Below are 25,836 nucleotides of genomic sequence, written 5' to 3'. Positions count from 1 at the left end.
TAAGTGTTCCCGGAGCCATGTTAATCGCTACATGCTTCTCAAACTGACTTTCTCTTGCACTAAGAGAAGGCGCAGGCAGCACACAGAATACATTCATTTCATGATATACCTGCTGCCTGAACATTTAGAATGCTAAGATAAATACTTGATATAATTTTCAAGATGAAATGCATTAAAACACATATTAATCATGTGGGGGCACGGTGGCGTGGAGGTTGCACTTCTGCCTCGCAGTAATGGGGTCCCGGGTGTTCCCTGCTTTGAATTTGTATGTTTTTATGGTGGGTTTACTTGGCGTGCTTCAGTTTCCAGTCATGTAGGATGTGGGGTTTTGTTATGCTATATTAACCCTGCTAGTGTATGTATTGCTCGTATTCACCCTGCGATGTGCTGGCGCCCCGTTCAGGATTTGCTCCTGCCTCGCACACAATGCTTGCTGTTTCAAATAAAAACTAACACTGTCAGATCCCTAGGGTGGTAGTATGTATCGTGATCATGAGTGAGAGAATAAAAGTGAAAAAAAGGTAACTTTTACAAGTACAGTACTATAAATGTACATGGTCTGTTACAGATGCAAACCAAATGTATGTGTGTACTGTATAATATTAACAATAAGAGCAGCTCACTACTGAAAATGGCAAATATAGGAGGCAGTGGGGATCGAACCGGTGGCCCCATGATTACAAGTCAGCAAATCTTACCGCTGCGCCACGGAAGCTGTTGTATCGTTCTTGAACCTTTTGTGAAAGTGTTTATTTGATCTTTGGACTTCAGGCTTCACACATTCTATAGTTTATGCCTACATTTTGTAACATTTATTACTAAAATATGAAAAAGTTTCTGTATAACAATGTGTTTACACGGATTACTGTAGAAATGGAACACACATGAAATGCATGTGTTCCAAATAACGATCTATTATTTCAACTCTAAAACTCCAGCAGTTCACTTACTCCCAGATAATCAAACAAGGCATGAGCTGGGAGAACTTAGTGAATGTTCTGCGATGGTGGGGGATGGAATAGCCGGCTGCTTGCTGCTTGTCTTAATTGGCACATTTACAGGACAAAAGACACTGACAGAGAGGTGTGAACGGATTTAAGGAGGGCCGGATTTACGAGTTTTCTCATAGGCTCTGGTAATTCTACTGTTAACATCATACCCTTGTTTTATTGTTATTGTTATTATTGCATTAGGATTTACTATGCTTATCCAGGGCCACTTTTTAACACCATTCCCTGGGTTTATATCTTAATATTTCAAGACTGTTGAAGATTATATTTTATGCTTATAATATTTAGACTTTATCGGCAATAGATATCTCTATTTCAATCCTCAAACGCCACTGCTGGGGGGCTTGTTTTGTTTTACACGTGCTCTGTCTCTAGGTATGTCAGAGCACTGGGACTTTGTGAAGTGGGGTACAGCCTCACATGCGGAGGAAAAATGGGGGGGGATAAGGGGGGAGAGAAAGACAGTAAGCTATATCTAATCTATCCTTTTAATCCTTATAATTATAATTACCAATGTAACAATAGGCTGCATGGCAATAACTCCTGGGAAAATTGGAAAATAAGGTCAAAGCTGCCTCCAGTTAAGACTACAAAATGACATCAAAATTCAGACTCAATGTCTCCATGATGGGACAGTTAACTTTTTGAGCTGGAATGTTAAAGGCCTGAATCACGAATTAAAGAGAAAGAAAGTATGCTCTCACCTAACAGGTCTAAACGCTAAAATAGTATTTTTACAGGAGACCCACATATTAAGCAAGGATCAGTTCCGGCTGCAAAAAGACTGGACTGGACAAATGTTCCATTCCAGCTTTACAAAGAAAACTAGAGGTGTGGGAATTCTTATACAGTAATCCCTCACCTATCGCGGGGGTTACGTTCCAGAGCCCCCCGCGATAGGTGAAAATCCGCGAAGTAGCGACCTATATTTATTTTATTATTTATACATATTTTAAGGCTTCATAAACCCTTCCCACACTCTTATAAACCTTTCTCAATCTCTTGTTATCCTTTCCCACGCTCTTATAAACACTTCCTATGCTCTTAAACACTTTCTACATTCTTAAACACCTCAGACCAACACTGCACACTGCACGCAGCGATCAGACGTCAATGTGTCTGCACTCGCTTTGTGAAGGGAGGCAGCTGAACTCACGCTGAGCAGAAATGGACTTTGTGCTGCTTCTGCCAAAATGCCTGCTTGTCGCTCTGCACGAGGAGTGTGTGTGTGTGTGTGTGTGGGTGTGTGAGAGCTGAACGCACCTTCGCTCAAACCCCCCCCTCCCCGGAAGCTCAGTAAGCTCCTGCCACTTCGCATTGTCAAGGGGGTGGGGAGCTGAATGAACGCTAAGGAGAAGTGGACTTTGAGCTGGCTTTGTGCTGCTTGTCGCTCTGCGTGTCAATAATTTAAAAGCCTGTACAATCAGGCTTTTAGGTGTACATCACCAATTTTCCTGTCTCATTGTCTTGTCTTGCGTGAAGTTAAAATGTTTTATAATAGTGAGATGTTACTCATATCCTTAGCCCGACATCCACATATCATATGTGTTAACAAAGTGTGTTTTATAAGTTTACATGTGTTTAAAGCATGTCGGATGGGTATTTTAAGGCTTAAACTATAAAAATGTTTATTTATATGATCTTTCTATATCGCGGATTTTCTCCTGTTGCTGATGGGTCTGGAACATAACTTCCGCGATAGGCGGGCAATCACTTGTATTTAAAAACCCGCGAAGTCGTGAATCCGCGAAAAGTGAACCGCGAAGTAGCGAGGGATTACTGTATATAGAACAGTCTCATTTGTGGTATCAGATATAGTATCTGATCCTGAAGGGAGATATGTGATTGTCATGGGCAATTTATTTAACTGTAAAGTGATTTTGATAAATGTTTATGCACCAAATGTAGATGATAGGGAATTCATGCAAAATGTATTTACATCCATTCCCAATGTGAACACTCATAAAATTATAATGGCTGAGGACTTTAATTGTGTTTTAAATCCAGTCTTAGATAGGTCTCCTGTCACAGGGGTGATGACATCTAACACTACAAAGACAATTTCACAGTTTGTAACTGACCACAACTTTAAAAGACCCCTGGAGGTTTTTAAACCCAAACTCAAGAACATATTCCTTCTACTCACCAGTGCATCATTGCTACTCAAGAATTGATTATTTCTTTATAGATAAAAATTTCTTGCCTACGATTAAATCTTGCAAGTACGATGCTATTGTTATTTCCAACCATGCCCCTCTGATCTTGGAGCTAAAATCATTATGCCCCACATACTCATGTCGCAGATGGCGTCTTGACCCACTTTTATTAGCAGACGAGAACTGTACAGAATTAATATAAAAACAAATCAGCTTTTTTCTAGAGACAAATACATGCTCAAAGGTCTCTGCAGGAATATTCTGGGAAACCCTGTAGGCCTTCTTAAAAGGACAGATTATTTCATATCTTTCGAACAGAAATAAATTAGAAACCAAGAAGGTATCAGAGCTAACCAGTGAAATTACTAGAATAGATCAAGAACATGCCAGGTGTCTAAGTGAGGCACTTCATAGGAAAAGGCAGGCTCTGCATTCAGAGCTCAACCTCTTAACAACTAAAGAAACTGAACAACTCATTTTTAAATCAAGACATCATTACTATGAACACGGAGAGAAAGCTAATAAGCTCTTAGCTCAACAAATCCACAAGCAAGAAGTTTGCAATGCAATCCCAGCAATCACCAACACGAATTGTGACAAAATCATTGACCATAAAAATATAATGCACACATTTAGAGACTACTATAAATCCTTATATTCTACTGAGTTGAAAGAAGACAACACACCATATAATGTATTTCTGGATGCATTACAGATACCACAAATAGATACTCTTAGTGCAGAGGAATTGGATAAACCTTTGGTGCTATCAGAATTACTAGATGCTATAAAGTCACTTCAGAGTGGGAAAGCAGCAGGCCATGATGGCAACCCTGTCGAATTTTATAAGAAATTCTCCACTCAGCTAGCTTCCCTCTTATTAGCAACATTTACAGAAGCTAGAGACAATCAAACTTTTCGCCAAGCATTAATTACCATCTTTCCTAAACAAAATAAGGACTTATTACAATGTGCATCACACAGTCCAATTTCACTTCTGAATAATGATGTTAAGATACTCTCCAAAGTCCTAGCTAGAAGGATGAAGAAAATGTTGCCTTCATTAATATCACAAGATCAAACTGGATTTATTAAAGGCCGACACTTAGCTTCCAATCTTCGACGCCTATTTAATGTAATATATTCACCCGCAAAGTCAAACACCCCAGAGATATTATCGTTGGATGCAGAAAAAGCATTTGATATGATTGAAAGGAACTACCTTTTCACTACATTAGAGAAATTTTGGTTTGGCCCGAACATTTGTGCATGGATCAAACTACTGTATACCAATCCAGAAGCTTCAGTTTCTATTAACAACATTAATTCAGACTACTTTAAACTAGAACGTGGTACCAGACAAGGATGCCCCTTGCCACCACTACTTTTTGCAATCGCCAATTAACCACTGGCAGTTCACTGTCGAAATGCTTATCAGATAAAGGGGATTATCAGAGAAGGACTTCAACAGAAAATTTCTCTATATGCAGATGATATGGTACTGTATATATCAGACCCACAAAATACTGTGCCTGCAGTCTTAATAGCATTTACAGAATTTTCAAAGATTTCTGGTCTCAGAATTAATTTGAATAAAAGTGTGCTCTTTCCAGTGAATTCTAAAGCATACAATATTAGATTGGACACCTTCCCTTTTATCATTGCAGATCAGTTTAAATACCTAGTAAACATCACAAGTAAACATAAAGCTCTTCATCAACAAAATTTCACCGTCTGTATGGAAAAAAATTAATCAAGACTTGCATAGATGGTCGACCCTTCATCTCACTCTAGCTGGAAGAATTAACGATGTTAAGATGAATATCCTTCCTAAGCTTCTCTTTTTATTTCAAAACATTCCAATATACATCAATAAATCATTTTTTAAGAAATTAGATTCAACCATAACCTCATTTATTTGGAACTTAAAACATCCACGTATCCAAAGAGCGACCCTACAAAGGCAGAAGGTGGCATGGCTCTATCTAACTTTCAGTTTTATTACTGGGCAGCAAACATACAAGCTATAAAAACCTGGACATGGACACAAATACATGAGCATACACAGGCTTGGTCCGCAATAGAAATAAAATCCTGCAGTACTTCTTTATATTCCCTGCTTTGTGCCCCTATAAATGCAAGTTATCACCAATATACCAACAACCCAATTGTGCTTCACTCACTCAAAATATGGAACCAATGTAGGAAACATTCTAAGATAGAGAATCTTTTATCTGTGGCACCTCTGCATGAGAACCACCTTTTTCAACCCTCACAAACATATGCAGTTTTTAATATCTGCAAAACATTTGGGATTGAATCACTTAGAGATCTTTACATAGACAACATCTTTGCATCCTATGAACAATTACATTCCAAATTTAACTTTCCAGCAACACATTTCTTTCACTATCTTCAAATTAGAAACTTTGTTAAACAGAACCTGCCCGATTTTCCTCATTTCCCACCTTCCTCTATGCTGGAAAAAATATTGCTCAGTTTCGAGGACTCAAGACAGCATTTCTGCAATATATAAAACCATTTTACAGTCCTTTCCTTTCAAAGATCCAAGAGGACAGTGGGAAAAGGATCTCTCACTCAACATATCAGAAAAGGAGTGGAAGGTAGCAATACAGAAAATTCACTCGAGCTCCATATGCGCAAAGCATACAATTATTCAACTCAAAATTCTATATCGAGCATATCTGTCTCGTTTAAAATTTCCCAAAGTGTTTCCAGGGCAAGATCCAACCTGCAAATGCTGCAATCAAGTTCCAGCCTCACTGGGTCACATGTTTTGGGCCTGCACCAAATTAACTTAATTCTGGACCAAAATCTTTAAATGCCTTTCAGACAGCCCTCCTAACCCATTAACAGCTGTGTTTGGTGTACTTCTAGATGGGCTTAAAGTGGAGAAGGACAGACAAACTGTGATTGCCTTTACTACACTATTAGCACATAGACTTATCTTGCTCAACTGGAAAAATCCGAACTCTCCTCTTTGAAGTCAGTGGGTAACTGATGTTTTATACTATTTGAAATTGGAAAAAATCAAATTCTCACTTAGAGGATCTGTGCAGAACTTTTTCAAAACCTGGCAGGATCTAATTAATAACATTTTAGAATAAGCTCTTAAAGCACTGAGGAAGCAGATTCTCTTCCCATTTCTTTTTCTTCTCCATTTATCTTTATCCACTTATTAAACTCATCAATTTCCTTATTTTTGCTAGCTTTAAGTTTTACTCTGTTGGCCATGCTCTCTTTCTCAGGGGTGGGGATTGAGTTGTTTTCAATCCTATTTTTTGTAAAAATTGATCTATTTGTATGGAATGATTACAATAAAATCAATAAATTAAAAAAAACAAAAACTGGCATACCAAAGAAAGCCATCAATCGATTGCAATTAGATCAGAATGTTGCAGCAAGTATCTTAACCAGAAAAAGAAAATTTGAACACATCTCACCAGTTCTAGCATTATTACATTGGTTATCTGTGTCCTTTAGAATTGAATTTATAATAATGCTAATGGCATATAAAGCCTCAAATAATCTTGCTTATTCCTAATATATTCTTTGGAGCAGATGTCCCAAAAGATTCAAAGTCACAACCTTAGATCTTCTAATAGTGGTCTGCTTATTATTCCAAGAGCCAAGCATAAATGAAGAGGTGAGGCGGCTTTTTGCTGTTGTGCAGCAAAAATATGGAGTACTTTACCAGGAGAGACATACTAGACTAACCCAGTGGATCATTTAAAAAAAAAAACTTCTTAAAACACATGTTTAAAATTTTGTTAATTCTTTTTTTAATAGGCAATACATGTATAGAATTTTCATATTCTGCAAAGAATTTGCCATCATTATCAACCTCCACTTTTCTTTGTTTCTCTTTTCCGGTTCTTCTGGGGTGGTATTATGTGCCACGCAAACCTGATCAAAGCAATTTGCAGCTATCTGTGATGTTTGAATGGAATTGGATAACCCAATTTCCCACAAGACATTTGTCTTAGAGACTTAAAAACTAATTCTATATATAATGACTCTTCTATTCTCTACACTGCAAAACATCAGTGTGAAAAAATGAAATAAAAAACAAGAAAAAGGTATTAGAATCAAGCAAAATTATCTGCCAATATAGTGAGAAAGTTTAACTTGTTAAATTTTCTAAAAATGAGATTATATATCTTACACATACAAATCTACTCAAGTCAGATATTCTTAAAATAAAAAAAACAAGATCTATTATTTCTTTTCAAAATTGTCTGGCTTGTTAAGATTTCATTTTTTGCAGTGTATTAATTATATATCTTTCTTAAGTGTGTATTATTTCTTTTTTGTATGTTATTCATTATTATTCTTACCTAATTTTAATTTGTTCTTCTTTGCTTGTGACTATTTTTTTGGCATCTTTTACAGCACTTTGATTTATGTCCAGAATATTAAAATGTGGGGCGGCACGGTGGCGCAGTGGGTAGCGCTGCTGCCTCTCAGTTGGGAGACCTGGGGACCTGGGTTCGCTTCCCGGGTCCTCCCTGCGTGGAGTTTGCATGTTCTCCCCGTGTCTGCGTGGGTTTCCTCTGGGCGCTCCGGTTTCCTCCCACAGTCCAAAGACAGGCAGGTTAGGTGGATTGGCGATTCTAAATTGGCCCTAGTGTGTGCTTGGTGTGTGGGTGTGTTTGTGTGTGTCCTGCAGTGGGTTGGCACCCTGCCCGGGATTGGTTCCTGTCTTGTGCCCTGTGTTGGCTGGGATTGGCTCCAGCAGACCCCCCGTGACCCTGTGTTTGGATTCAGCGGGTTGGAAAATGGATGGATGGATGGATATTAAAATGTGTTATATAAGTAAATGTTGTTTATGATGTTATGCTCTGGCAAGGATAAAGAACAAGTACCCAAAGGCAGGGAATGGAGAGTCTAGAAGCAAGATGAGCAGATAGGCAGGTGGTTAAAATAAAGGAAATTCTTAATGAGGGTAGATCACATAAGCCAGACAGGCAAAATCAATGTCACAGTCTGAAGTACAGAGCTGAAAGTTATAAGATTAGAACCACTGGGGATATGTTTTTTTAGCTTATGGAATTCTAAAATGTGAAAAAGGAAAAAAAACAAAAAAAACAAAACTTGAATCCTGGGTGATATGCAGATCAAGCTTAACTAATGTTATTGTAATAAGAACATCTGAAATACTAGCATAAAATCACGTGACTTTCAATGGCCAAACTTGCCTTCAAGAATATTCCCATGACCATGAGATAAACAGCTTGGAAGCACTGTGACAACAACTAAACCATGAATTTTCTTGAAATAGATCCAGAACAGCAACATATTGATCTGAAGATATGAGATCTGTTTTGCTATCAGAAGTGGCAACGGGATGTGTGAAGAGGAAAATATGCAAGTTATTACAGCCTCTTTTAAGGTAAAATTAAAATAGTAAATTAGGCCACACAGAATAGTTCTTTGTTTTAAAATAGATGAAAAATCACCAATACTTTCTAAATAACACTCAAAATCGGTGCTTGACATTTTATGCAAACCTCTCAAAAAATGAGAACATTCAAAACAGACAGTAAAGGGTAGCAAAGCTTGGGCAGGAGACAGATGATTTTTTTTTTTTTAACTTAGTCAATGCATTTCTAAAAAGTTATTAAAATCCTAAACATTTGTATAGCATATTGTATTGGAGATATCTTCATGAAAACCAAACTTCCCCAGTCAAACAAATTGGTCCACTGGGTGCAGAGTCCTTTCATGCACACAAACAGATATGATAACAATAACAAACAAATAACAATAAATAACATTATTAAGCTTTTAATGCTACTTACAGTATTTTATTTCATCAGATACTGTTAAAAACATAAAACATACCTGCAATCGTTTCTTGCTGTCAGGTGCCAAAACAGTTGTGTTATTATTTTGAAAGATTACATTTGCATCTCTCTTCAAAAGAGCAGCTGATGAAGTATGTACTTTATTTGTCTCCCAGACCTGGATATAAAACGTTTAAGAAGCAGGTTAACCCAACCCAATTAACTAAAGTGCTACAAAATAAAATAACCTACAAAATAAATCATATGTATTTTTGCACAAGCATGGGACTTCAGGTTAAATAGTGTAATCGTAGAAACACATACACTGCTTTAAGGTTAAACACTGTGATACTCTTTACAGTTGATTCAGAAATTATTTCAAACTATGTCCAATCAATTCAGTTTGCCACAGGGGGCTCCAATCAGGTTCTAGACACATTTCAAGGATTATTACAGCAAACAGAATGAACCGAACTACAATTTGGAGAGTCATGAAGGGTCTGAATAATTACACACAAACACACACATATATATAAAAATAAAAGATGAGAAACTTTTCTTATTGTTGTCTTCAGAGCAACTAACTGACTTTGTACAATCAAAGTGAATTTATTATTTATTTATTTATTTGTCATATTATCTATTTTTGGTACAACAGGCACAGATTTTAATGGGCAGTTATGACTGCATCGAAATTCTGCTATTGGGTATCAAAGATGCCTTGATTAGTAATGTTCAGTAAGAATTAAACTTATTGGTTGTGAGTTACTAAGTAATGATGGTTAATGGTTACTATAATTTTTATACTCAATGATTGCATCGATGCTTTATTTGTATGAGCTTCACCAAAATAAATTCCATGCAAATGGTGTTCTTATACTGTAGAAGGAAAATAAAACCAGTAATAATATAGCCTATATTAGTCTTAATGAATAAACAGGCGCAGCCCAATAAAAAAGAAAGAAACGGAAAGCAAAAATGTAAATTATGCAATATTTCCCAATTTAAAAGATACCTTATCTCTGCTATTGACACTAAAGTAAATTATGTTTGTTTATAATGTACCCATATTCAATAATCGCATCTATTAAATTTTACAGTTTTAGCAAACAATCATCAAATGTTTTGATACTGCTATGGAGTTCAGGTTTTTAACAAATATCAAAAATAAATCTGTGAATTCATTATAGTTAAGATGGAGATTAAAGTATACAATTCTTGACAAATGTGTAGTTACATCAATAAATTACAGCTTTAGGACAGGTAAGGTGTTGCAAGATATGTTTTATAAGAAAGAAACAGTTACTAAACAAAAATACTGAATGTACATATATCCTAGTGTACAGTGTTCATATTTCCATACTACTTAAACACTCAGAAAGCTATATACTTTGTATTAATTGCATGTCAGTATGGGATTTAGTCCTACATTTCAAGAGTTTGGGAACCCCTCAGTGGTTGGGCCCTGGTTTGTATCCAGTGATGCTATTTGTTATATTGCTGTCTGATCAGTAAAATGGTTGTTATCTTCTGAGACATTCAAATGTTCATCGTTTATAAAGGGCACCTGCCTATAGACACTTTCTGAAATGCTTCATTAGGCACCATATGTACATTTCCTTCCCTCTTTTTAATTGACAGTTTCTGACAAAAGAATTGCCATTAGTTGGATATGTTTTAGGTGACAACAAATTCTTGATTCACCTGTGACATGTCATTCATGAAAACTTAGTCGTGGGTGCTGTTCCAGCTATAGTCATGCTGGGCTATCTCATAAACACAAACATGTAATTCTGAAAGCCATGTAATCCTTCAGTTTTGTCTGCTTTCCCTCTTATGTGCAAAAATACACATAACCTGTTATACGCTAACTTATTTTAAACAATTACTGCTCAGTGTTACTCAGCATGGGACATAAAGGTAACAATAGCCATGGTGAAAACCCAGTAAAAAAGAATGCTCTGTTTAAAAAAAAAAAAAAAAAATGGACAAAACAAACTCTTGAGTAGCTGCTGCTGGAATAATCAAACTAACAGAGCTTTATCATCATTTTAAGTCATCATCATGCATTTTGGCATGCCCAGGTTACCTGTTCTGACATCTTGTTTGGTTTATTGGGTGAAAATAAAAATACTGTCATTTGAAATTGTTTTCACTCCTTTCAGTAACTTTTACTTAGAAATATTCACATAAGCTATTTATTTCTCAACTGCTAAGTGTTGCAGATCTCAAGACTCAGCATTCAATGAGAAAGAGTAAGTTTTGCTTATAGGTATACTGTATGTGACCCACACTAGAATGTGGAGGACTGAGGCTGAAGAACTAAGAAAAGTAGCATCTTCCTAACTAGGCATCTACATATATAATTCACTAAGCCGCCGCCAGAGCAAGCAAGACACCCATGGAAGCACGCAGGACGGAGCCATGCCCACCAACTCTAAGACCATTGGATACGACGACAACTCGCAGAGCCACGCCCACCAACTCGGACGCGACGACACAGAAAAAACGGCGTCATTTATGTTCGTCTGTGCTAGAGTCCACATGCACCTCTGAGCTACACTGACTGTTCATAGAGGCATGTTTCTCACGGATGTGAATCGCTATATGCAGCGTGTAAAACAGTTTGCGAGGGGTATCCCATGGGCTCCTTAAAACAATCCTTTAAAACTGAGGTTAAAACACAATGAAGGAAGCAGTCTTTAAAAACCAATAAGCCCTGTGCCTCTGTTTCATTAGCATCTCACCTGCTTCACCGATGCAGGCCCTGCAACAGTCGAGACGCTCTCTCAGCAGCTGAACTTCTCTGTGCCTGACTCCACTACTGTCAGTCGCCTGATTGAAAATGGCCTTTTCAAGGGGAGCTATGGACCCGCTATACCACAGGAACACATCGCCTTCGAGCCTGCTCTCGCTCACTCTAACGTACCGGCTTTCTCTCTCTCCTCACTCGCTCGCACACTGCACAGGGGAGAAACGCCCCCAGCATGACTCCACCCGGAAACCATTTCAGCCAAACTTCCACGCCCCTCGCTACGCTGTGAGCGCGATGATTATTTATTTGAAAATGGCCTTTTGAAGGGGAGCTGTGGACCCGCTATACCACAGGATCACCTGTGACATTGCCTTCACATTGTTTTCCTTTTATTTCTGATCCGGTCGAGCAGATCAGACACCCAGGCAAACAACACTGAATAATCAATAGCTGCAACTACTTTGCCCGCCCCAACTCCTCACCGGAGTCGGTTTCATCTCTGTTCAGCAGTGTTTCCCAAGCTCGGTCCTGGTGAACCCCTGTGGCTGCAGGGTTTTGTTCCAACTGGATTCCTAATCATTACTGCCGGTGAAACTCATCCGGGATAAGTCGGTTTTTCAAATGCAGCCGTGTAGCAGATTAGTCTACCTGGATGTAATAATCCAAGATGAATGCGCGCCCCTGCGCTGAGTGAAAAGCCAATGTATATTGAGTCTAGAAAACATGATCAGCAAGTCTTTGATAGGCTGCAACAAAATGATGAAAGAACGGGCGCATTTTTCTTCACACAAGCTGTGTGTGTGGGTGGGTGGGTGTTAGTTAGTTAATTAGTTACTCGAAGGATTTCAAGATTTAATATGCACAAGCGGTAACACTGCAAAAGCAGCCCAAACCAGAAAAGACGGCTGGCAAAAAGTGGCCGACAAATTAAACGCGTGTGCATTGTACTTACTGAAAGCAGCGTTACAGATTTTGCAAATGTTCATTTTTTTTCCTCCTTTTAAACAACTGTGTCTTTCCGGAAGTGTTCAACCATCAATAAATAATTATGCGGTGTATGCCTGCAGGAACACATGCAGCGAGCGAGTGACACACACACACACATACATACATACATACATACATACATACATACATACATACAGGCGCGCGCGCAAGAGAGAGAGAGCGCTGGACACATAAGAATAATAATACTTCGTTACATTGATATAGCGGTGTTCAAAGCGCTATCTACACAGGGAGGAACTGGGAAGCGAACCCACAATCTTCCACAGACTCCTTACTGCAAAGCAGCAGCACTACTACAGTGCCACAAGGCAGTTAAAGAATGCACCGGGCTCGATTTTGTTTTCACTTCTGTTTACAGTGAACGGGTCGTAGATAGCATTGTTGCAATGTTACTTTTCTTGGTGGCTTATTACATTACGGATGTTTCACATGTTCATTTTTCCCCCTGTGCTTAAAAGACATTAAAAAAGTGTTTCTCAACTGTGACTCCGCAACATCTCAGTACGCAAGCTATACTAAGCGTCAACAAAGAAGACTCGCTACACCTTAATCTACAAGTACTGACACTTATCCCTACCGACGAAGTAACTTTCACCAGCGTGGCCTTCTTCATCACAGACGATCCCGCTTTCAGTCACGGACAATTATATGTTGCTCTCTCCAGAGGTCTATGTTTTCATTCACTCACAGTCGTATCCTCAAACCCACGCCATTTGGACAACTGTGTCGTTCAGGAAGTGTTCACCCATCAATACATAATCATGCGGCGTGCTAGATCTTTTTAAATTATAGTGTTTTTACTGATGAATGTAGGATGTGCTGGTACTAGTACTATAATTTTAATATATTTTTATTATAATATCTTCATGCAGATGATGGGTATACATTTACTATGTTACAATTTATAACTTGATAATTTTGTATAAGCAATTCATATAAAAAAAACAAATATGAATATTAAATAAATATAAGTTAAATAATTAATATAAATATTTTCACTACACTTACACTAGCAGGCGGACATGGAGATAGCGGGTGACATCCATTCCGATGTGGCTAAATTACAAACAAAACACCCTGAGGCACTTGTGCTAATCGCTGGAGACTTCAACCATGTAACGCTGGACAAAACATTACCTGCCTTCTCCCAGTATGTGGATTGTAACACCCGGGGAAATAGGACTATTGACCTACTGCATGCAAACGTTAAAGACGCATACAGCGCCACCTGTCTGCGCTTGGGAAAGCAGATCATAACCTGGTTCTGCTTCAGCCTCACTACAAACCAAGAGTGAGGGAGCTACCTACAACCACACGCTCATTCAGGAAGTGGTCCCCTGAAGCAGAGCAGGCTCTGAGAGACTGCTTTAGAACTACGGACTGGGATATCCTGCAGGGATCTTAAAGTGATAACATTCAGGAGGTTGTTGACTGCACTACGGACTACATCAACTTCTGTATGGACATTGTAGTTCCAGTAAGAACTGTATGCTGCTATGCTAACAACAAGCGATGGATTACAAGTGACATCAAGGGCCTTTTGAACCAGAAGAAAAGGGCTTTTAAAGGCGCTGATCAGCATGAGCTCAAGCACATGCAGAAGGAACTCTGAGTCCAGCTCAGGGCGGCGAAGGAGCAGTACAGGAGAAAGCTGGAGCAGAAGCTGCAAAATAACAGCATGAAGGAAGTGTGGGATGGGATGGAGATCATCACTGGCTGCAGCTCGAAGCGGGGTGCCACCATCGAGAGAGATGTGGAGAGAGCAAACCAGATGAACAACTTTTTTAACAGGTTTGACCGCCCTAACCCACTCTCACCTCGGAGTACTGCACCCTCCACCCATCCTTCTGCTGATACCAGCATAGGAGAGAGTTTACCCCAACCCACAATTACAGCAGCCCAGGTAAGCAGAGAGCTGAGGAGACTTTGTGCCATCAAAGCAGCGGGTCCAGATGGAGTATCGCCACGACTGCTGAAAGGCTTGTGCGTTGGAGCTAGGAATTCCTCTACAGTGCATCTTCAACCTTAGCCTGGAACAGGGGAGAGTCCCGAGGCTTTGGAAAACATGTTGAATCACCCCAGTCCTAAAGGTATCACATCCTAGTGAGTTCAATGACTTCCGGCCTGTCACTCTGACGTCGCATGTGATGAAAACCATGGAGCGGCTGCTACTTCACCACCTGAGGCCACAGGTCTGTCACGCCCTTGACCCTCTGCAGTTCGCATACCAGGAGAAGGTGGGAGCGGAGGATGCCATCATCTACATGCTACACCGATCCCTCTCCCACTTGGACAGAGGCAGTGGTGCTGTAAGAATTATGTTTCTGGACTTCTCTAACGCCTTCAACACCATCCAACCTCTGCTCCTTAGGAACAAGCTGACAGGGATGGGAGTAGATTCATACCTGGCAGTATGGATCGTGGACTATCTTAAAGACAGACCTCAGTATGTGCGTCTCGGAAACTGCAAGTCTGACATTGTGATCAGCAACACAGGAGCGCCGCAGGGGACTGTACTTTCTCCGGTCCTGTTCAGCCTATATACATCGGACTTCCAATACAACTCTGAGTCCTGCCACGTGCAAAAGTTTGCTGATGACACTGCTATCGTGGGCTGCATCAGGAGTGGGCAGGAGGATGAATATAGGGGCTGTGGCAGACCGCTGGGGGTGGTACCCAGCCGAGACACCTAGGAGGACCGGAGGAGGGCTTGCGCCTCCTCCAGACCACGAGGGGGCGACCGCCCTGGTTGTGTTGGGGGCCACGGTTGCAGGGCTTGGAAGCCCAACCCTGTAGGGGCCTGTGGTCACCGCCAGGGGGCACCCCAGTGCCTAGAGAGCCCTGGACCTCTGCACTTCCGCCACACCTGAAAGTGCTGGGGGGAAGAAGACTAGGGACACCCGGGGGGCTTCCGGGTGCGCAGCCGGCACTTCCGCCACACAGGGGAGTGTCTGCGGAGGAGTGTCGGGAAGCACCTGGAGCCCATCCGGGCTTGTATAAAAGGGGCCGCCTCCCTTCAGACAGTGACTTGAGTCGGGTGGAAGTTGGACAACGTCAGGAGGAAGGCAAGGAAGCGGCCTGAAGAAAGGAAAAAGCATTGTGTGGTGGCCAGGAGTTTTGGGGTCTTTGGGGGTTGTGTGGCACAATTATAAATAGTATAGGTGTAAATAAACGTGTGTTGGGTGACATGAACATGTCTGCCTGTCTGTGTCCGCGCCAAGCTCCACAGGATCTAATCAAGGACTTTGTTAAACGGTGCAACTCAAACCACCTACACCTGAACACCAGCAAAACCAAGGAGCTGGTGGTGAATTTTAGGAGGCGCAGACCCCTCATGGACCCCGTGATCATCAGAGGTGACTGTGTGCAGAGGGTGCAGACCTACAGTGCATCCAGAAAGTATTCACAGCGCATCACTTTTTCCACATTTTGTTATGTTACAGCCTTATTCCAAAATGGATTAAATTCATTTTTTTCCTCAGAATTCTACACACAACACCCCATAATGACAATGTGAAAAAAGTTTACTTGAGGTTTTTGCAAATGTATTAAAAATAAAAAAAAACTGAGAAATCACATGTACATAAGTATTCACAGCCTTTGCTCAATACTTTGTCGATGCACCTTTGGCAGCAATTACAGCCTCAAGTCTTTTTGAATATGATGCCACAAGCTTGGCACACCTATCCTTGGCCAGTTTCGCCCATTCCTCTTTGCAGCACCTCTCAAGCTCCATCAGGTTGGATGGGAAGCATCGGTGCACAGCCATTTTAAGATCTCTCCAGAGATGTTCAATCGGATTCAAGTCTGGGCTCTGGCTGGGCCACTATGGAACATTCACAGAGTTGTCCTGAAGCCACTCCTTTGATATCTTGGCTGTGTGCTTAGGGTCGTTGTCCTGCTGAAAGATGAACTGTCGCCCCAGTCTGAGGTCAAGAGCTCGCTGGAGCAGGTTTTCATCCAGGATGTCTCTGTACATTGCTGCAGTCATCTTTCCCTTTATCCTGACTAGTCTCCCAGTTCATGCCGCTGAAAAACATCTCCACAGCATGATGCTGCCACCACCATGCTTCACTGGAGGGATGGTGCCAGGTTTCCTCCAAACGTGACGCCTGGCATTCACACCAAAGAGTTCAATCTTTGTCTCATCAGACCAGAGAATTTTCTTTCTCATGGTCTGAGAGTCCTTCAGGTGCCTTTTGGCAAACTCCAGACGGGCTGCCATGTGCCTTTTACTAAGGAGTGGCTTCCGCCTGGCCACTCTACCATACAGGCCTGATTGGTGGATTGCTGCAGAGATGGTTGTCCTTCTGGAAGGTTCTCCTCTCTCCACAGAGGACTTCTGGAGCTCTGACAGAGTGACCATCGGGTTCTTGGTCACCTCCCTGACTAAGGCCCTTCTCCCCCGATCGCTCAGTTTAGATAGCTGGCCAGCTCTAGGAAGAGTTCTGGTGGTTTCGAACTTCTTCCTCTTACGGATGATGGAGGCCACTGTGCTCATTGGGACCTTCAAAGCAGCAGAAATTTTTCTGTAACCTTCCCCAGATTTGTGCCTCGAGACAATCCTGTCTCGGATGTCTACAGACAATTCCTTTGACTTCATGCTTGGTTTGTGCTCTGACATGAACTGTCAACTGTGGGACCTTATCTAGACAGGTGTGTGCCTTTCCAAATCATGTCCAGTCAACTGAATTTACCACAGGTGGACTCCAATAAAGCTGCAGAAATATCTCAAGGATGATCAGAGGAAACAGGATGCACCTGAGCTCAATTTTGAGCTTCATGGCAAACACTGTGAATACTTATGTACATGTGCTTTCTCAATTTTTTTATTTTTAATAAATTTGCAAAAATCTCAAGTAAACTGTTTTCACATTGTCATTATGGGGTGTTGTGTGTAGAATTCTGAGGAAAAAAATGAATTTAATCCATTTTGGAATAAGGTTGTAACATAACAAAATGTGGAAAAAGTGATGTGCTGTGAATACTTTCCGGATGCACTGTATAAATACCTGGGAGTGCAGCTGGATGATAAATTGGACTGGACTGCCAATACTGATGCTCTGTGTAAGAAAGGACAGAGCCGACTATATTTCCTTAGAAGGCTGGCATCCTTCAACATCTGCAATAAGATGTTGTAGATGTTCTATCAGACGGTTGTGGCGAGCGCCCTCTTCTACGCGGTGGTGTGCTGGGGAGGCAGAATAAAGAAGAGCGACGCCTCACATCTGGACAAACTGGTGAGGAAGGCAGGCTCTATTGTAGGCACGGAGCTGGACAGTTTGACATCCATGGCAGAGCGACGGGCACTAAGCAGGCTCCTGTCAATAATGGAGAATCCACTGCATCCACTAAACAGTATCATCTCCAAACAGAGGAGCAGCTTCAGCGACAGACTGCTGTCACTTTCCTGCTCCATTGACAGACTGAGGAGATCATTCCTCCCCCACACTATGTGACTCTTCAATTCCACCCGGGGGGGTAAACGTTAACATTATTCAAAGTTATTGTCTGTCTGTATACCTGCATTATTACCACTCTTTAATTTAATATTTTCTTTATCAGTATGCTGCTGCTGGAGTATGTGAATTTCCCTTTGGGATTAATAAAGTATCTATCTATCTAATTAATTTTTTTATGTAATTTTTATAAAATGACCGGAGAAAGTACAGTCCCCTGCAGTGCTCCTGTGTTGCTGACTACAATGTCAGACCATTAGTATAATATATATATATATATATATATATATAATTAGTATAATTAGTATAAAATAGCAAAAAGAATCTTTCGCTATATACTGTAAGAATAAGAATAGCTGATGAGCATACCACACCTTTGGGCTCTCTACCACAGGGGGTTATTTGGGAGTTGAACTCACTCATCCACTAAACCAAATACCTAAACCCTATTGCATTTCAGAAGTCAGAAATCAATGTAAAATTTCAAGAGAGACCAAAACAAAATGAAAAATGCACAATAAAATAATTTTTAAAAAAAACTACGCAAAGATGCATGTTATCTAACACATTTAACTTATTCATGCAGTGAATACATCAATAATTGCACAAAAAAACCTGCTATTTAACAAAGTAATTGATAGCAGACTTTTAAAAGACCACAAATTAGGAAACAGTAAGGCTGCTGAAATCTATATGTTTATATAATGGCATAACTAGAATTTTTTTCTTACTCTAACAGTTTGATCATCTGAAGAAGAGAGAAGCATTGATCCATCTTGTGAGAATCTTACACAGTGAACCCAGCTGAGATGTCCTGGACAGTCTGCTACTTTCTTATTTGAGTTAATATCCCACAACTTCAGAAAACAAAAAGGTACAAAATATGTTAGAATGCAACATATTTAAATTACTCTTAAATTCTAACTGCAACAACGAATACAAAATCTATGCAGCATTGGTAGCATTTTGATGCTGACAATAGTTGTTTAAGGGGGAAACATGCTTTTTCATTAATGGCAAAAGCCTACTGTAATTAATGAAAACACTGTTGTACAGTAAAATTATGTGCAGAATGCATGAAAATACTTTATTTTTTACATTTTACCTATACTTGGAATACAATCAAACAACATTTAACAATAAACTCAAACAGAAATGCTGTTTATGATCTACTTAAATAAAAGATAACACAAGACAGCACATTTTATGTTGATTATTTAATTCTGCATTCAAGCTAAATTCTTCAGCAACCACACAGTACTGCATTTTTTTTCAATCAATCTGCAATCGTGAACAAGGCTGTCATTTTAAAATATCTTTCCAGTCAGTCAGTACTCAGCTACTTAACATCAGGGACCAATCCTCAACATCCATGAAGTAATAAAGCAGTACATACAGCAGGTGAACAACAGTATTGTCTCTTTTCATTTATATTATTGCATACAAAGGAACAATAAATGTTTATTGTGTTGCTGTACCCAAAGTGCAAGCATTCATTTGGCTTTGTAGCCGTTTAAACTTTATTTTCTTTGCTCTTCTTTAACAGTTGTTTGTGTTGCTGGAGTTAAGACTCTTATCTAACTGTTTAAAGCCAATGGTCAGCCTTTAAAAAATACAAAAATCATTCTTCACATACATACTAAATTAAAAACTATTTGTAGGGTAGTAAATCTTTGGTTGGCCTCTTTAATATACAAAACTGAAATCAGTTCTTATAAAAAAAAAAACAAGTGATTAAACTGATCTGAGCAAGATACTGTATACACCAATTAAATACAACATTAAACCACTGATAGGTGAAAGGAATAATACTGATTATCTCATAGCTTGCTGCATATGGGACTGTGTAGCCTGCATAGCTACACATGCAGATCCCTGTCTCCTGCAGAAAGTGCCTACAATGGCCATGTGAAGATCAGAACCAGATGATGGAGCAATTGAAGAAGGTAGCCTAGTCTAAGGAATCACTTTTTCTTTAAGATCATGTGGATGGCAGGTTGTGTGTGTGTGTGTGTCATTTACCAGGAGAAGAGATGGAAGTAGGATGCACTATGGGAAGAATACAAGCTGTCAGAGACAGTATGATGCACTTGGCAAACTTGGGTCCAGGCATTCATGTGGATGTTAGTTTTACACATACCACCAAATTTGTACCGTCTCTGTATACAGGGGATTTGAATAAATGTCCAAAAAAAAGTTACTAATTAGTTTTATTCAATCAAAAACACTGTTCTGTTCTCTTGTTATTAACATCTTCATCAGCTATAAATAAAAATCACGCTTCATTCTTTTCAATCGTGGCTTTGCTCCATTGATTAATTTAAGGTGTTTCATTTTCCTTTTTTAATTTCTCCTTTTTTATTAACTTCAAAAAGTGCTTTATGCTGACCGCTGATTGGTATAGCAAACTTAATAATGATATGCAGGTGAACAACTGTGTTGGCTTTTTCAAAAATATAAGGCCATGCATGGATTAAAAAAAATGTAGTGTAAACAATTTATCTCAGGTTTATTGTCACATGTGACACACCCAGAATCCACTGAAGCAATTGACAACACTGTGCAGTATTTTCCCCGTTTTTAACAGTGCTCATTTCACCAACAGAACATCCCCCCCACACCACCCCCACTCTCTACTCTCCAATCCTGCTCAATTCAAAAAGGACAAAACCCCCCTCTCTTCAAATGCTGCCTGTTCCTCGTCAAAGAAGTTAAAAATATAAAACTGAGCCACAAGGCCATAAAGGTTGAGTAACACTGCTCTAAGATAAATGCTGTAATACATCGAGATATTGAAATTGTTATCCCAAAGTGGTTTAGTAAAAAATGTAGCAATAGCTACCTTTAGTTATATAGTGCTTTTACTGATGCTCTTATTTAAACTTTGTGGGCACTGATGAAATTGTCCGGAGCAATGCACTAGCTGATGGGAGCTGTAGTTCCTACTTTCGGCATATGCGCAAGGTTAAACATAAGATGAAAGTGATGGGGGTAATTTACATTAAATACCTTTCTTACTGGATCAGGTGCACAAAACTGAGTATGCACACACCCACACTACCTGGCAAGCACTTGCTATACAGGTATTCTTTGAAGTGATGCAAACTTTGCTCCTTTCAGTTTGCTTCTACAGATGGCCTTCATTTGTATAAATCAACACACCCCATTTCTCTTGGTAATTGCTGTCAGTGCTGAGGCAAAACAAGGGATGCATTACATGAGAATAGCCCATTCGCTCTAACATTATTGATGTTGTTATTATTAATGATAAATATCAACAAATAAAAAAAAATGTGTTGGCTAATTTTTTTCCCTACAACATCACCAAATTTCAATCAAATCCACCAAGGCATTTTTACAATTTTGGGGTATTTCATTTTTTTATTATGTGTTTTGTTTTAACACTAAATACTGACATATTGAAATGTCCTTTCTTAGTGGCTACCTACCTCCCTTGATGTTCCATCCTGCCAAATTGCAGTTCTTCAGCTAAAAGGAAAACAGTGTCCTTGCTGATGAGTGACTGCATTGATTTTGCGTTAAGTATATGTACCGTAGATTTTAGGGCTCACGTGGAGTGAAGGGTGCACTATTAGTTCTGCTGGAATTTATCCAGTGTGAATTAAACTGGATGTTCATCTAAATGTCAGCATTTATAAACAGTGTCTGTTGCTCGTGGAAAAAAAATGAACACTTGCACAATGAAAAAAAAAATTCTTGCTTTATTTTTGAGAAAAACCTTAATTTGAATCAAAATTCATTTGTAACTAGTCCTCACGATTTTCAAAATTAAGTCAGGCCTGGAAATTATTATGATGTTGCAACTGAGCTTTATGTTTAAACTCTTGAACTATATACCAAAATTTCAAACTTCGATACAATAATAAGAAAATTTAGAAATTCGATACTACTTTCAATATCCTATAAAGTTTATAATGTAATTTAAAAAATGCAATTAAATTAAGTGCAGTTCTGTATGCGTTCAAATTTTAACCATGATGGAAATAAGAAATTTTAAAAATTCATGTACTTCGGTCTTTAGTAAAAGGTCAACAGTTTTTGTTTTTTTTACATCGATGAAAATAAATACTGCTACTGAGGTAGCATAATAAAATGTTACACATGTCATTAAATGTTAATTGATTAGATATTGCAATCTTTCTAAACAGTATAATTAAAAATATTATAATAATATTAAATAAACATTCAAGTAAAAAGAACATTAATGTGCTTTTCTGTAAACAATTGTTCAGAAAACTATTGCACAGACAGACATCTAATACTCTTAGAATCTTTGTATTTGTATTTGCATTAAGAAGAAGGACACGTCACGCCTGGACAAACTGGTGAGGAAGGCAGGCTCTATTGTTGGCATGGAGCTGGACAGTTTGACATCTGTGGCAGAGCGACGGGCGCTCAGCCAGCTCCAATCAATTATGGAGAATCCACTGCATCTCCAGACAGAAGAGCAGCTTCAGCGACAGACTGCTGTCACTGTCCTACTCCACTGACAGACTGAGAAGATCGTTCCTCCCCCAAACTATGCGATTCTTCAATTCCACTGTTTTTACCTGCATTTTTATTACTCTTTAATTTAATATTGTTTTTTTTTTGTATCAGTATGCTGCTGCTGGAGTATGTGAATTTCCCCTTGGGATTAATAAAGTATCTATTTATCTATCTATCTATCTGTCTATGAATGAAAACAGTGCACATTGTACTTTGGAGTAAAAACCTATGTTATCTTTGTAACTTCCAAATTTTTACAAGAAAGACTAACATGTCAACGTGCTTTTCCATGAGGTTGTGGCATGCTTTTGTTGGGTTTCAAATGTACCTGTTGTACTAAATACACACTCTGAAACAGAGCTGGAGGTATATGAACATGAGGAGTAGCACAAAAATGTACACAATGTAGTAGTGAAAAGTTATAATATCTTATATTATATAGCACATGTGATTAAGTATATTTTAAAATCGTGTATAATAAAAGAAAGTAACATGGTACAGTAGCAGACGTCATGGTGAAGAGTTTAAAAATCAAGGGAGTAATGGAGCCCCTGTGCCCAACTTGCCCCTGAAAGAACAGCACAGAATAAAACTTAAAAATAATTGCAGACCTCTGTTTAAACGTCACATCCCTGCTTTAAATGCAACAGTTTACAGGTTTATACTTATGTTTCCATAATTTAGAAGAAACCTCTTGAAATTTTTTGTATTGACTCACTTGAAAATCTTGCATACAGACTTGCATGTATCTTGTGGTTTACCGTCCCCATCTGCCACACAGCCAGAGTATATCCAAGTTGTATAGTGTATATCCTCTGTGTTAGTTAAACATGCTTGTGAAAGCTCTGATGCTACTGAAGTTGCCATCTTATTAAACACCTGTGAGTGGATGGAAACGGGGCTGCAACTCGAGACATGGTGAACTGGAAGTGCATTTTGAATGTAGGATGTAGAATCGATACCAAGAGAAATGGTTAACATCAATACTTCTATTGACAAGCCTACTTCATAGTAAATGCTGTTGCATTGATTGATATAAGGGCTTTTATCCATAACATCTGTTAAATTTAACTAGTTTAAAATGACCTAAGAAAGACAATTCTAATTCTAATAGACTTATAAAAGAAAACATTTATAATTACCTGTTTGTTTATAGTACATGTGGCAATACTACTACTATTACTGCTGCTACTAGTACTGGCATTTACATAAATAACAGCACATATATAATTACTGTTTGACTGAGGAATACATGTCAAAAACCTTATTACTGAAAAATTCTTTTTTGCTCCCCTAAAAGATCAAGTAACTTTAAACCACAAACCAGAAGCAGAAATAGCAGGAGCATACAGCAACATTAATCCAGAAAAGATCAACTGTCACCCTCTTCAACCATCAGCATTCTGGCAGTAAGGAACATTTATATATATATATTTGCATACCCATTATAAATTCTTAATAAAGCTTGACTTGATTGCCCAAAAAATAGAAAATTATTTTTCCTACAGATAATTCAGGATACCAGTAGGTTTATTTGTAGGCATGAATGCTAGCGATTGATTTCTTGATATAGGGTCACTCAATTCAAGGTTGTATTTATTTTTGTTTCTTATAGCATTACATCACTATTCATAAGAAAAATGAATTGAAAAAGAGTACCCTTAAAAATGAATCCAAAATGGGTTGTTCATTTAAGATTAAGATCAAATTTATGAAGAAGGAATCCTGATAGAGCGACACTGAGGCACACCAGATGTTTTTGACTCACAGAACTTAAATCCCAATTCTCTTCAAAATTTAGTTAAATTGATAACTCTTAATTATTCTACAACAACTGCTGGTGTGTGTCTCCATGATGGACTAGAATGCAATCTACGGACAGTTTCTCTCTTGTGCCCACTTTTGCCAGGATATGGCTATACTACAGCTTTTCACTACCTTATAGTGGAAAACAGATAACGTTACATAAAATGACAGCCTACAGCTTGTGTCAGAGTATTGACGTTTTTAAGAGGACCTCAATCACAATGCTTTAGTGTTTCCACAGAATTGCATATCTAGTTGATAGAAGCCACTAAACTGAATGTTTGAATAGGATAAGACTACTCTGTTTAACACTATAATTACCAGAGTCTACGAAAAAACTCTTAGATCCAGCCCACCTTAAAACCGTTCTCAGCTCCCTTTTGTCTTCTAAATGTGCTGATTAACATGAGCAGCAAGCAGCCAGCTATTCCATCCCCCACCGCCGCTGAATGTTCACTAAGTTTTCCCAGCTCATGCCTTGTTTGATTATCTGGGAGTGACTGAAGTGCTGGAGTTTTAGAGTGGAAATAGTAGATCGCTATTTGGAACACACGCAGTTCATGTGTGTTCCGTTTCTACAGTAATCTGTGCAAACACATTTTTAAAACAGAAACATTTTTCATATTTTAGTAGTAAATGACAAAATGTAGGCATAAACTTTACATAAACTATACAGCAAATCTTAACGCTATGCCATGGAAGCTGTTGCATTATCCTTGAACCTTTTGTGAAAGTGTTTACTTGATCTTTGGACTTCAGGCTTCATACATTATATAGTTTATGCCTACATTTTGTCATTTACTACTAAAATATGAAAAACGTTTGTTTTTTAAAAATGTGTTTACACAGATTACTGTAGAAACGGAACACACATGAACTGCGTGTGTTCCAAATAGCGATCTATTATTTCCACTCCAAAACTCCAGCACTTCAGTCACTCCCAGATAATCAAACAAGGCATGAGCTGGGAAAACTTAGTGAACGTTCTGCGGCAGTGGGGGATGGAATAGCCAGCTGCTTGCTGCTTGTGTTAATCGGCACATTTAGAAGACAAAAGAGAGCTGAGAACGGTTTTAAGGTGGGCCGGATCTACGAGTTTTTTCGTAGACTCTGGTAATTTCAGTGTTAAATTGTTTTGTGAAGAAATCTATTTTCTGCAGAAAACTGAAAGAAAAATAAACTAATAAACATATGTGGAATACTGAGAAATCTGATCTTTATTCACAGTTTTGTAAAAAGAAGGCACTAGAATGCCACAGGTTTTAAGTTATATATCTCTGTTCATAAAATAAACAGCTTTACATTGAAAAAGTAAAATTGTCT

At 38.9% G+C, this 25,836-nt stretch overlaps 1 protein-coding gene across 4 annotated transcripts in view; it reads right to left on the bottom strand.

The window, feature by feature from the left end:
- apaf1 (apoptotic peptidase activating factor 1) overlaps nt 1–25,836 on the bottom strand; it is a 202,141-nt gene that overhangs the window by 84,120 nt on the left and 92,185 nt on the right. For all 4 annotated transcript variants that reach the window (XM_028816766.2, XM_028816775.2, XM_051924617.1 and 1 more), the window contains exons 19-20: nt 18,930–19,055; nt 9,035–9,154 (exon numbers count right to left, since the gene is read on the bottom strand). In XM_028816766.2, the coding sequence (XP_028672599.2) occupies nt 9,035–9,154; nt 18,930–19,055 (246 nt within the window). The remainder of the gene's footprint in view (nt 1–9,034; nt 9,155–18,929; nt 19,056–25,836) is intronic.

Source organism: Erpetoichthys calabaricus, chromosome 1 (genome assembly GCF_900747795.2).
Source record: "Erpetoichthys calabaricus chromosome 1, fErpCal1.3, whole genome shotgun sequence".
Taxonomy (NCBI): domain Eukaryota; kingdom Metazoa; phylum Chordata; class Cladistia; order Polypteriformes; family Polypteridae; genus Erpetoichthys; species Erpetoichthys calabaricus.
Note: the sequence above shows the minus strand (reverse complement) of the source record. Positions and strands in the feature narration are given on the sequence as shown.